General features: G+C 57.5%; 1 protein-coding gene across 1 annotated transcript in view; it reads left to right on the forward strand.

Annotated features, from left to right (window-relative positions):
- The window catches only part of ADGRD1 (adhesion G protein-coupled receptor D1), a 51,033-nt gene extending 42,723 nt beyond the window's left edge, over nucleotides 1–8,310 (forward strand). The window contains exons 12-13 of the mRNA XM_080821575.1: nucleotides 1,181–1,256; nucleotides 7,340–8,310. Coding sequence (XP_080677701.1) covers nucleotides 1,181–1,256; nucleotides 7,340–7,490 — 227 coding nt within the window. The 3' untranslated portion in view covers nucleotides 7,491–8,310. The remainder of the gene's footprint in view (nucleotides 1–1,180; nucleotides 1,257–7,339) is intronic.
- Nucleotides 8,311–11,309: the final 2,999 nt, after the last annotated feature.

The raw sequence follows: 11,309 nt of genomic DNA on the forward strand, positions 1-11,309 counted from the left end.
GTCTCCTCCTTAGCAAAGAGTTGTCCCTCGCCACCCCGCAAGGACCCACCTCTGCTCCCTCTACCTTCTTGTTTGCCTGTGTGGAAGGTAGCTGGAGATGTCACAGGAACACCCCCTCAACACAGGCTGAACTACAGAAACGGGGGGTGTCTGGGGATGAGGCTGTGGTCTGCCAACCGCACATGTGATCTTGGCTCATCTCACGCCACCCGGCTGCAGGATCTAGAAACCCTCCATTCTTCATACTCTGCGGGACCACGGCCTCATGCTCTGCCCTGTGGCAGCAGAACATATTGGTCACAAGGACCGACTGGCAGCTGGAAATCCTGGGCTCCAAGCCTGGTTCAGCTGCTTACTGGCTGTTACTGATCCTGCGTGCGTTATAGTCTCCTCGTCTGTAAAATGGGGACAATATTAGTACTGGACTCACAGAATCGTTTTGAGAATTGAATGAGCCAAGCCCTTCTGCCTGGCACACCGTGAGAGTGATAGGATGCTCAATATTTTCCTGAAATTTTAACTTATTCCACAAATACCCCTGAGGAACTCCAGAAGACAGCTAACCACTTCCTCCTTCAAGTGTCCTCTGCTAATAGTGGAGGGACACAACATAAAAAATGATTCCTCTTTCAAAGTTGTCACATAGCAGAGATGGGATGTAGCCAAAAGGCACAAAGGACACCTTCGTGATCACCGCCACTTGTAAATCCCGCATCTGCTGCCTCACTCACGTGTTCGTGTGGCTGCAAAGACTCCATATGCCAACAGCAAACAGGACACGCTCACCCAGACGGTGCAAAACTGGAGGCTGGCGCTGTGACCGCTGCTGGAGCAGGGACCTTCTGCCCACAGAAACTCTAGCGTTCCTGGCGAGTCAGGGTCTCCCCGGGAGCGGCAGCATCTGTGTGTCTGGAGTCGGCTCAGGGGAGGATCAGGCAGTCATTGCTACAGTTAAATCCACAGCTGAAGGGTCACAAAGTTTCTACTCAGGCTCATGCAAAATTCCACCCCTGAGAGTCCCTCACTTTCTAACCCCCCACGCCCCCTTCCCCAGGAGCTGCCCCCGCCCCTGGATTTGGGTGTGAGGGTCGGCACTGTGCATTGCTGGGCAAGTGGGTTTGGCTGGGCGCTCTGCTGCTGGCAGGCTGACAGGTGTCTGTGACCCTCTGCTTTTCCGCAGCCTGGACCACCATTGTGGGCCTTCTCTACCACAGGATGCACGATTACTTGGACAACATCCAGCCAGCCAAGACCAAGTGAGTGTCCCAGGTCCCAAGATAGGGAGAGGGCAGTGGGCGGCTGACCACTCAAACACCCCTGCCTCCGGGTCATCACAGGCATGCAGGACCAGAAGGGACACACAATGTCAATGTCTGGGGCTTCGCTATTGATGAAGTTCTAGAACCTGGGTGAGGTTCGGTGGGCTGAGGTCCGGAGCCGATGACCAAGAAAGAATTCTTGAGACATCTTTGGTGCAAAATGGTGGTTTATTAAAGCACGGGGACAGGACCCGTGGGCAGGAAGAGCTGCTGCCCCGGGTTGTGAGGGATGGCAGGTTATGTACCCTGCTGTTGGGGGAAGGTGAGAGAAAGGGAGGTTTCAACGGAGCTTTCATATGTTAAAGGAGGCCTCCAAGGTGCAGGGATACCGGAGGCTTGATCAATGTTATCTTTTGGCGAGCCATTAACATCAAGATGGTTGGGAGATTCCTGGTGGAATGTCATAATCCTGCTATCAAGCTTCTTTGTTAGTGAGATTTAGGTATAGAAGAAACTTAACTTCACTTACATTTCTTTCTACCCCAGCCTCCTTCAGTTTTGTTTATGGAGGGGAGGGTGACATTAAGGCTTGAGGAACTGAGTCATTTTGCCTCTGGAAATTGTGCTATTGATAATGTAACTTCTTTGGTAAACCAAGGGAGACTCTTGTCTTGCGGGATTGTGATCTCAGCAAGTTAACTATTTGTTTTGGCAGTCAGGGGTACCTGAGGACTGCCACACACATCACTGAGGGGAGCGGATGGAGAGGGGGTGCAAGGTGCCAGCTTTTGCTTTGTCCTCAGCCAGCCTCCGGCTCCCTCATCACTATTAGATCCAGAAAGGGGACATGGGACCTCAGACGCTGGGGGTTCAGCGGCACTGGGCCTGTAGGCTGACGGTCCAGTAGTCAGGTGATCACAGCTGCCTGGTACTCCCTGTGCGGTGGTGGGCGCGTACCTTCACGGCCGGAGCCTTGGTTGTCACTTGTGGAAGCGGGGGACGACAGCACACCCCTGCATCAGTCAGGGCTGGTTGGGTAAGTGGGCTTGGGCGGTCCGCCAGGAGGCTGGGTGCTAGGGGAATGAGGAAGGCTTCAGGCACGGCTGGACCCAGGAGCCCAGGGGAGGCCTCCTGCCCTGGTCGCTCTGTCTCCTGCCTGTGCCTTCCTCTGTGCTGGCTCTTTTCCAGGCAGGCCCCTCCCTAGGTGCATGGTTCTGCGGCGGCTCAGGACCCCACGGCTCTGGGTCCTCAGGTCTCAGGACAGCAGCCGCCGTCCGGAATGTGTGCGTGGAAACTCAGGGAGGGCTGTGATTGGCCCCTTTGGATCCTGTATCCATGCTGGCGCCCTCCAATCATAATGGCCAGAGCGTCCTGCTCTGTCGTTGGCCGGATCTGTTCACATGGCTCTGTGGAAATTCAGAGAAAGCTGTGATTGGCCCGTTTGGGTCATGTGCCCAGCCTGGGTCCCCAGTCATGGTGGTCGGAGCATCCTGCTCTGTCATTGGCCGGATCTGCTCACATGGTTCTGTGGAAATTCAGGGAAAGCTGTGATTGGCCCCTTTGGGTCATGTGCCCGTCATGGTGGCCGGACGGTCTTGTTCTCTTGCTGCCGGAGACTCTTCACCGGGCCCTTTCGGCCTGGCGGTGGGTCAGCCCCACCTAGACGCAGGGAGGAGCTGGTTCCGCGGAGGCTCCGCTCCTCTCATGGGGCCCCGCTCCCCTGCCCTGCACGTGCCCTCCCCGGCGCTGGGGCCGGGTGGGCCGACCCCTCGGTGACGGGGAGCGGCCGCTGTTGGAGCCGCCGCCCGACAAAGGATGCGGGACGAACACCTGGAACCGGGCAGCCCGTCTCCGAGGCAGCCCGCCCGGATGTCCCAGCCTTTGGGGAGACCGTGGGGTCGGGGACACGACAGCCCCGACTTGGCTGTGGACCCGGGGCCGCCGGTCCTGGGAAGGCCTACGCGTTGGCCGGTTTCCTCACGACTAGGGACGGCGACCGGCCCCTCGTGTGTGTGGTTTCCGGAGCTCCTCAGACTCGTCCGAGCGGAGTCCCATCGCCTTTCCTCAGATGCCTTCTCAAGTCTTCGGGGGATAGTTTCCAGATCCAGGATTACGAGGGGAAGCGGACTCCTCCGCCCGGCTTACCTACCCGCGGCTCTCCCGCCGAGCGGTCAGGCTGAAGCTGACCTGTGGGAGGGATGCTTGAGATGTGTGTTTACCAGGCATGGCTGGGCCTGTCTGCGGCCCGGGTCCGAGCGCCCGGAGGACAGGGTCGGTATCGCCCTCCCGGCCGCCCTTCCGCCTCCAGCTAGGAGAGGACAGAGGAAGTGGGATTGCTGTTTACCGACCTCCGCGTGTGCCGCATTTTGGGACAATTCGCTGTGACCGAGTAGAATCGTCACTCTAGCCAGCTGCTGACAAACTTTCCCATAAAGGGCCAGATAGTAAATATTTTGGTCTTTACGGGCCATAAAGCCTCTGTCACAACTACTGAGTCTGCCGTGAAAGCCTGGAACCAACCTCAGATGACCCCTGACGGAATGGGAGTGGCTGCGTGCCTGTAGAACTTCACAGGACCAGGCAGCCCCCCAGGCCCGTGTTTGGCACCCCTGCCAGACACACCGTTCCGTCAGCGCCGACTGCGGTGGATGGGGGCAAGGCTGAGTTTGTCCTGCTTCCGGGAGTCCAAGGATGTGCTTGAAGCCGGGCAGATGGGACATTCCTCCATCTTGGGGCCTTAACCTTACCTCCCTGCTGTCCTCACTGCCCCAGGACATCGCAGAGGGGACTCTCGGGAGCCGCAGATCCCGTGCTGTGTGATCCAGAAAACCGTGGTCAGCCCCTCTTGTCCCTGTAAGACGTGGGGTCTGAGACTCACACAGGCAGATCCTGGCCCCTCCCGGCCCTCTCCCTGTTAGCATTGACACCTGGGGACCACTTGCACCCTCACCAGCAGCAAATGCATGTCAGTTGACTTCCTGAAGTCAAACAGACATTTTGTGGCCACGATGAGAACATATCTTTCCTGTGTGGAATCTTCAGCTTGGGTGAAGTTCCAAGGGCAGCACTGAATGCAAAGGTGTCTTATTGTCAAAATTAACCTTGAAAAAGAAATCATCCAAATAGTTCATCAGGCACAGACCCTGTATTTGTCGTGTTCTCTCCTGTGGCACCAGAGTGGGACAGAAGGTGATCACCAGTGTCATAGTTAGCAGTGCAGAATTGGGTGCTGGGCGCCTGGCTCTGTCCTCCCCATGGCACCCTTGTCGGTGGTGTGAACCTGGGCAATGCCTGGCGGTTGTTGGCTGTGTGCTCCCTTCTAGAATAATGCTGTTGACAGTACCGATGGGTGAGGCTGCCGTGAGCGTAGTGTGAGTTAACTGTTGAAACAAAGCTTGGTGCTCTTAACATCACCTGTAAGTGCTTGCCCGTATCGTCTCCCAAGATGATTGGATGTTCTCGCCATATTGGCTGTAAGGTGATTGTCGCATTCCACACGCAGTTCGGAGTAGATGGGTAGAATGAGCAGAAAGCGCTCTGGTGATCCTGCTTGCGACACAGCGGAGTCCCTTCTCTTCAGTATCAGGCACTGTGGCCTGCATACATGTATGGTTTTTGTAAGAATGAAGGGTGCTGTGGGATTGTAGTGTCCTCTCAATCCCCTTTTGGGGTGGGTTGGAGTCAGCACACGAGTTTAGTGCGTGAAGATGGGGGTGAGGCTGGGAGAGGGTCTCCCATCTTCCCAGCCAAGCCCTGGGCGGGCCACTCCCGAGGACCCAGGCAGCCATTGCTGGGAGCAGCGTGTGAGTGTCCACAGGTCCCGGGGAGACACTTAGCTGGTCCCTGCTGTGCCACGTGCGTGCAGATGGTCTCACCTGCCTAGTCACGATGAGGACTGCTCGGCTCTTACTGTGAGCTGTGCCGGGCTAGCAGCCGGGACAGGCTTTTCCTTCGAGTGGGGCCAGGAATCCAAGCTGGGCAGGGAGTCTAGAGTCACCCGCTCCCACGACCCCACCGCAGATGGAGCCCCGGGCACGGAGAGCGGATGGGACTTCCAGGCTGCCAGCCAGCAGAGGCAGAGCCGTGACTTGGGTCTCGGCTTCCATGTCTTATTGACAGACACACGTGCTTCCAATGGAGAAGTTCCCGGAGGGTTTGGCGGTTGATAAGTGTCCACTCTTGTTCTCTGTAGAGTAGTGACAACCAATCAATGCAGAAGGAAAGACAACATTGGAAAGACACCATCTTGGAGCCCTAAGTGTAGTTACTGATCAGGGCAAAAGTCATCAGTGGGTGTAGACACCACTGGGTGAGCGGTATTTGGAGAACAGTCATTATTATTATTTTTTTAAGATTTTTATTTGACAGAGAGAGACAGCGAGAGAGGGAACACAAGCAGGAAGAGTGGAAGAGGGAGAAGCAGGCTCCCTGCTGAGCAGGGAGCTGGATGTGGGGCTCGAGGTCTCGATCCCAGGACTCTGGGACCATGACCTGAGCCGAAGGCAGATGCTTAACGACTGAGCCACCCAGGCACCCAGACAGAGTTATTGTTAAATTTACACAGTGAGCAGGGCACCTGGGAATAGAGACAGCTGGCCTGCACCACTTCAGCCAGCAGGTCACTTTCGACGTCATCAACAATGGATGTGATACTCTGTGTCCCCTGAGGTGACACGATGGGAAGGAGTGAACGTGGCCCATGGAGTGGTCCTGCCCCAGGTGCTCGGCCCAGAGCTCCTCCTGGGGACGCAGCCCATCTACAGTAGGGGCCGTTTTGCAAACTGTGGCTGGCGCTGCTGTATGTCTGTGGCGGGAAGGAGAGAGAGCCGTGGGGACTGTTCCAGAACTCAGGGACCTGCGGGGATGTGCTCCTGAGCAGAGGCACTGGCCTCGTCGGGACCACACAGAGCTCTGAGGCACAAGGTGGGGACCACGGAGGCGGTGTCAAGTTTCCGAGGGTAATGACTGGGCCGTGGTATGCTGGGGTCTGTCTTCAGGTTTGGAAGGTCCTTTCTAAATTGTGGCGGGGGAGGAGTGTCCTGGCGTGCTTCCTCGTGGTTCCGTAGGAAGAAGAGTGTGTGTGTGGGCCTGCCAGGTGAGGCAGACGTAAGAGAATGGTAGGGGATGTCATCTAGGTGGAGAGAAAGTGTTCACGGTCCTCTTTCTAGCAAATCATCTGTAGGCTTGAAGTTCGTTAGTAGGTAAAAGTAGTTGAGGGAAGAAGAGCATTGCACACACAGCGCCCCAAGACGTGGGTAGGTGTTATGAAGACAGCCGTGTGGGTGCAAACACAGGCAGGGAGCAGGCTCCTCCAGCAGGCTTGTCTCAAGTAGGAGGGTACTCAGATCATGTAAGCTGAAGGCACGCAGGTTGATTGGCTTCAGGAGATGCGTGATCCAGCATCCAGTTGACGTCACTCAGCTCTGGCTCTTCTCTTCCTTGGGTGGGGCGGGGGAGGGGGGGCGCTCCTTCCCACTTCATCTCTGAACTCGTGCATTTAAGCCACTGCCAGGGCGGCCTCGTCCTGGGCGGACAAGTAGAGAGAAGCGAGGGTCGCTGACCCGACATTTTCCCTCTGAATCTTGTTGCATCTCCTTGGATTTCCTGGATCATGCACTCACCTCTGAACAGTCCCTGTGGCCTGAGGGAGGCGGTGGACTGAGTGGTTCAGGCCTGGGCAGCAGGGCTCACTCCTGAGCCGAGGATGGAGTCAACAGCAGAGCACGTGGTCTGGAGGTGGGAGGGAGGCGGCTGACTGGAGGCAACTGAGGGCCTTTCTCCGGAGAACGAACCCCCATCAGACAGGGGAACCATAGGCACTCACTGCGCTATCATCTCTTGCACCGTTTTGTAAGCAGGGAGGTTGAAGTTCAGACAGGGTAAGTCACTTACCCAAGGTCACACAGTGGCTTCCAGCCCTAGAGAGCAGCGGGGACCGAACGAGACCAATCAATCTTCCATCCCACGAAGATTTCAGTATGGAAAATTTCAGCCTTAACGTTAAGTTCTCAACGCAGGTGTTCTGGCTGCGTGCCCTTCCCCTTTTCCCCTTTTGTAACAATTTCTCATTTATTTCCAAGGATTGTGGAGGCAGCAAATTACAAAAGGCACACGCTGTTCGCAGCCAGCTACCTGATTTCTCTGGAGGTGTCCCCGCCGCCCATGCTGTCCCAGAACCTGTCAGGCTCGCCGCTCGTCACGGTGCAGCTCAGGCACAGACTGGTGAGTTAACGTGGCCTCGCCGTCACTTGCATTCTTTGGTCTTCCATTGAGGACATCGTGGAGTCTCTGGGGCTGGAGAAAGTCTCAGAGGACATGTGTGTTCCCTGGAGTTCCTCTCCGGGACATGGTTTTCGCATGGCGGTGGGATGCGGTTGACGTTGGAGAAAAAGGCTTTCCCAGGCGTGTGTGTGCGTGGCATTTCTGCCGGGTGGTAAGTGTCCTTCTTGGCGGAGGGGTGCAGGGGGCAGCTGTCACTCGTCCTGATGGTTGCCCTTAGCAGCATGTAGTGCTCTGTCCTCCGTGAGAAGCATGCTCTGGGGCCAAGGGTGGGCCATTTCTCCGCTGTCCTGAGGGGTGAGTTCCTGGTCCTGCTGGGTCGTCACTGGAATTCTGTCTGCATTTACTCTGTCATTGTCCACGGGTAAGAATGACAAGTGCCCGGGGTCACGGATGTGCTCTGTCCTTCCAGCAACACCCAGCTTCTCCCGTGCCAGGATATGTCCCCAGATACAGTGTTGGGTCAACACCCGAACAGGCTTTTCAAGGCCTTTCTTTAAGAACTCGCTGTGGTTTTGGTCGTTTGGAGTCACGCTAAAGACATTTCCCTCCAGGATTTTTGACTTGTTCTACTGCATCTTGTCCCACCTCGGTCCACCAGCGGTAACTGAAGACCTGCCGTGTGCCGGCCACTGTGTTCTGGGCCCCTCTCGTCTGTCCACGTGGAAGGGTATTTTCATATTTTCATTCCCTCTGTCTGCACAGCCCTTTCCCACCCACCTGGACACACAGTCCTGGCCTCAGAATGCCCCGGCACCCGGACTCTCTCTTTAAAAAAAAAAAAAAAATCACAAAACACGTAAACAGTTTTAAATTGTGGTAAAATATACATAACGTAAGGTTTGCCATCTTAACCGTGCATAAGTGTGCGGTCCTGTGTCACGAAGCACATTCATACCGCCGTCCGTCCCCGGACTCGGTCGTCTTCTCAAACTGCCGCTCTGCCCGCAGCCCCGGCGCCCACTGTCTGCTCTCTGTCACCCCGAAGCTGACTGCTCTGGGGAACTCGCTCAAGTGGGACCCTCCAGTGCGTGTCCTTGTGCTTCTGGCTTATATCCCTCGGCGCCGGGTCCTTGGGGTCCATCCAGGTGGTAGCACGTGTCAGGATTGCCTCCTTGGAAGGCTGAGTAACGTCCCGTTCTCACGCACATAAAATACGCCCTTTCTGGGCCCACCTGCCCATCTGCGGACACTGGGCTGCTCCCCCTACTGTGCGCAAGGCTGCCTGGTGTGCGCTCTCTCTCCCAGGCCCTGCTTTCGGTCCTTGTGGGTGTGTGCCCAGGGGTGGCGCTGCTGTGTCACAGTCCTAGAGCGACACTGGGCCCCCACCCTCTTTACACGGAAGCCGCCCTTCTGACTGCAAAAACGTTCTCAGGAGGCCCAGAGATCTCTGGCCCACCAAGTGTCCTGTCTCCAACGTGTAGACACATTGGGCCCCATTGACACCCATGTCCCTCAGCCCCCTGTACCCGCCTCGCTGGCTCCCAGGACATGTTCCTCTTGGGCGGCCACCCCTGTACCCCGCAGCATCTCCTCCTCTAACTGCCTGAGCAGGTGTCCCGGTAATGTGACCGCATAACTATTTACTTCTCTGAATTCATGGAAATGCTGAGATGTCAGTGTCACCAAATACTGATGTCACTGAGGACCCAAACCCACAGCGGCCTTGGCATGAAGCCCCTGTTCGCGCAGCTTTCCCATCTGCAGGTGTCCCGCAGGCCGTGTTTTCCCCAGGCCTATCCATCTTCTGGGCTCCCAGTTCCCACCCCGGTTATCACCGGGTCTGAACCCAGAGCCTGAACTCCCTTTGTGTTGGAACCTTGGTGCCATCCTGGGTGCCCGTCTGTGGGCACCACGCACGACCCACTGTGACCTTATTGTCAGAGGGTCCCCTCCCTGGTCCAGAGCCCTCATTCTTCTCAGTTCTGCTGGGACACGAGCTTCCTGACTGCGCCCCCTGCTTCAGCACCTCCACTTCCAGAAGCTCAGACCAGGTGACCCCACTCGTCTATGTAGAATCTTCCAAGCTTCCCCGAAGAAGAATCTCAACTCTGGGCCTCAGGAGCTGATCTCTGGGCGAGCTTTTCCCCCCAACTTTCCGTGGGAACCCCTCCCTCCATCCAGGTTGGAGCACTGGCTCTCTATGTCAGGGCGCGCCCTCTCCCCGTCTCCCGACCCCCGCGAGAGCCCCTCTGTGTGCTCCCAGTGCCACGATGGGCGACTGTGCGGCCCTACCGTGTCGCTGGCCCATGGATTCTTGAGCGGCTGCCCCGGGCCCATTTGGGACCCCTGAGGCCTTCCTCATGGTGCGTGGCAGTGAGCTTGGGCACAGGGTGGCGCTCGGCAGCTGCCGGGTGGGTGAAAGCTGCGCTGAAAGCCGGCGGGCCTGGGGAGTAGCCTTGTCCTCAAGCTGTGCCGGCATCTGCGTGTGGTCGTGTGGCTCTTTCCACGGAGGGATGCTCGCCCCTGGGCCAGAGGTCCTCGCTGGCCACCGCCGTGTGGCAGGGTGGGCTCAGAGGCCGTGGAGGTTTGGTCTGGTGCGAGGTCGAGACGTCTTGGTGCTTCTGTGTTGAGGGCATTACGCTGTGGCCCGGCCAGATCGCGAGTCTCCAGTCAAGCGTATGTAAACGTAGAGAAACTTCTTTTGAGAGACTCTGGAACCTTCATGTGTTTGAGGTTGAGGCAGGGCAGGGTGGCGGGCTCGGAGGCTCGGGTGTGTGGTGACCGGGAGGCCCTTCCAGAGCTGGATCGGGAGGAGAGCAGCGCAGAAATGTTGGGGCCGTGAGCGTCTACAGCAAGGAACCCTCACGGGGGACCACGGAGGTGTGTCAGTCCTCTGGGAAGCTCGTTCATGGACACGTCCAGTTGTGCTCCACAGATCTCGGCTCTGTGACATTGGCCGAGTGAGCAGCCTCTCTGTGCCTCCAGCTTGTGAGGTGCGAGAGCAAACACGGGGCTGACAACACGCACCCATGGGACCGGTGATCTTTCTTGTCTGCCACTGGACTTCCGTGCAGACACAGAAGCCAGCCTTAGCTAACGTTAGCAGAGGGACTTTTCCGGAGGGACAGCTCGTAGCTCGTCGGGTAGGGGTGGGGGGCTCAGCCCAGAGGCCCTGCGCTGGGTTTGTCACTTCGGCCCGTGAGGTGAGCCGGTGCGGGCCGTGCTCTGTGTCGGCGTCCGCAGGAGGGGGAGCGAGAGGCTGTGGCCCGAAGGTGGCCGGGAAACAGGTGTCACTCCCCCAGGGGCACACGTGTGGTGTAGTGTCAGTTCGGGAGGCCCATGCACGGCGCTAGTGCCTGTGTGCACTTGGCCACTGCCCTCTCCGAATGCGGAGGCGTGCCTGTGCACGTTGTGGAGCACACTCTTGGGGCGTGACGGAGTCCAGTGTCCAGTGAACAAGCCTTCCAGCGTCTTAAAAACAAGGACGAGCGTTTCTCCGAGGCCAGGTGAGGACCGCTGCCCGGGATGGCGATCTGCACAGACGAGCGCGCACAGAAGGAGCGTGGAACACGGAGCCGTGTGTGCTTCCGTGGTGTCAGAGGTAACAGATCACGGTGACTGAGGACGTTCCAGAAAATGACACACACAACCTTGTGCTTTTAGCACCTGCAGGTTTGCCGGCTTCGGAGGGATGGGCACTCGGGGAGGTTTTTACTCTTATCTTCAGTTTACTGAGCTTCTCGCCGGCTCTTTGCTCATGGCACAGAGGGACCGCGTGTGCCCGTGGCAGAGACAGAGCCCTGCTCTGAAGGTGGGGAGCCCCCCCGA

Source organism: Martes martes (assembly GCF_963455335.1).
Source record: "Martes martes genome assembly, chromosome: 13".
Classification (NCBI taxonomy): Eukaryota; Metazoa; Chordata; class Mammalia; order Carnivora; family Mustelidae; genus Martes; species Martes martes.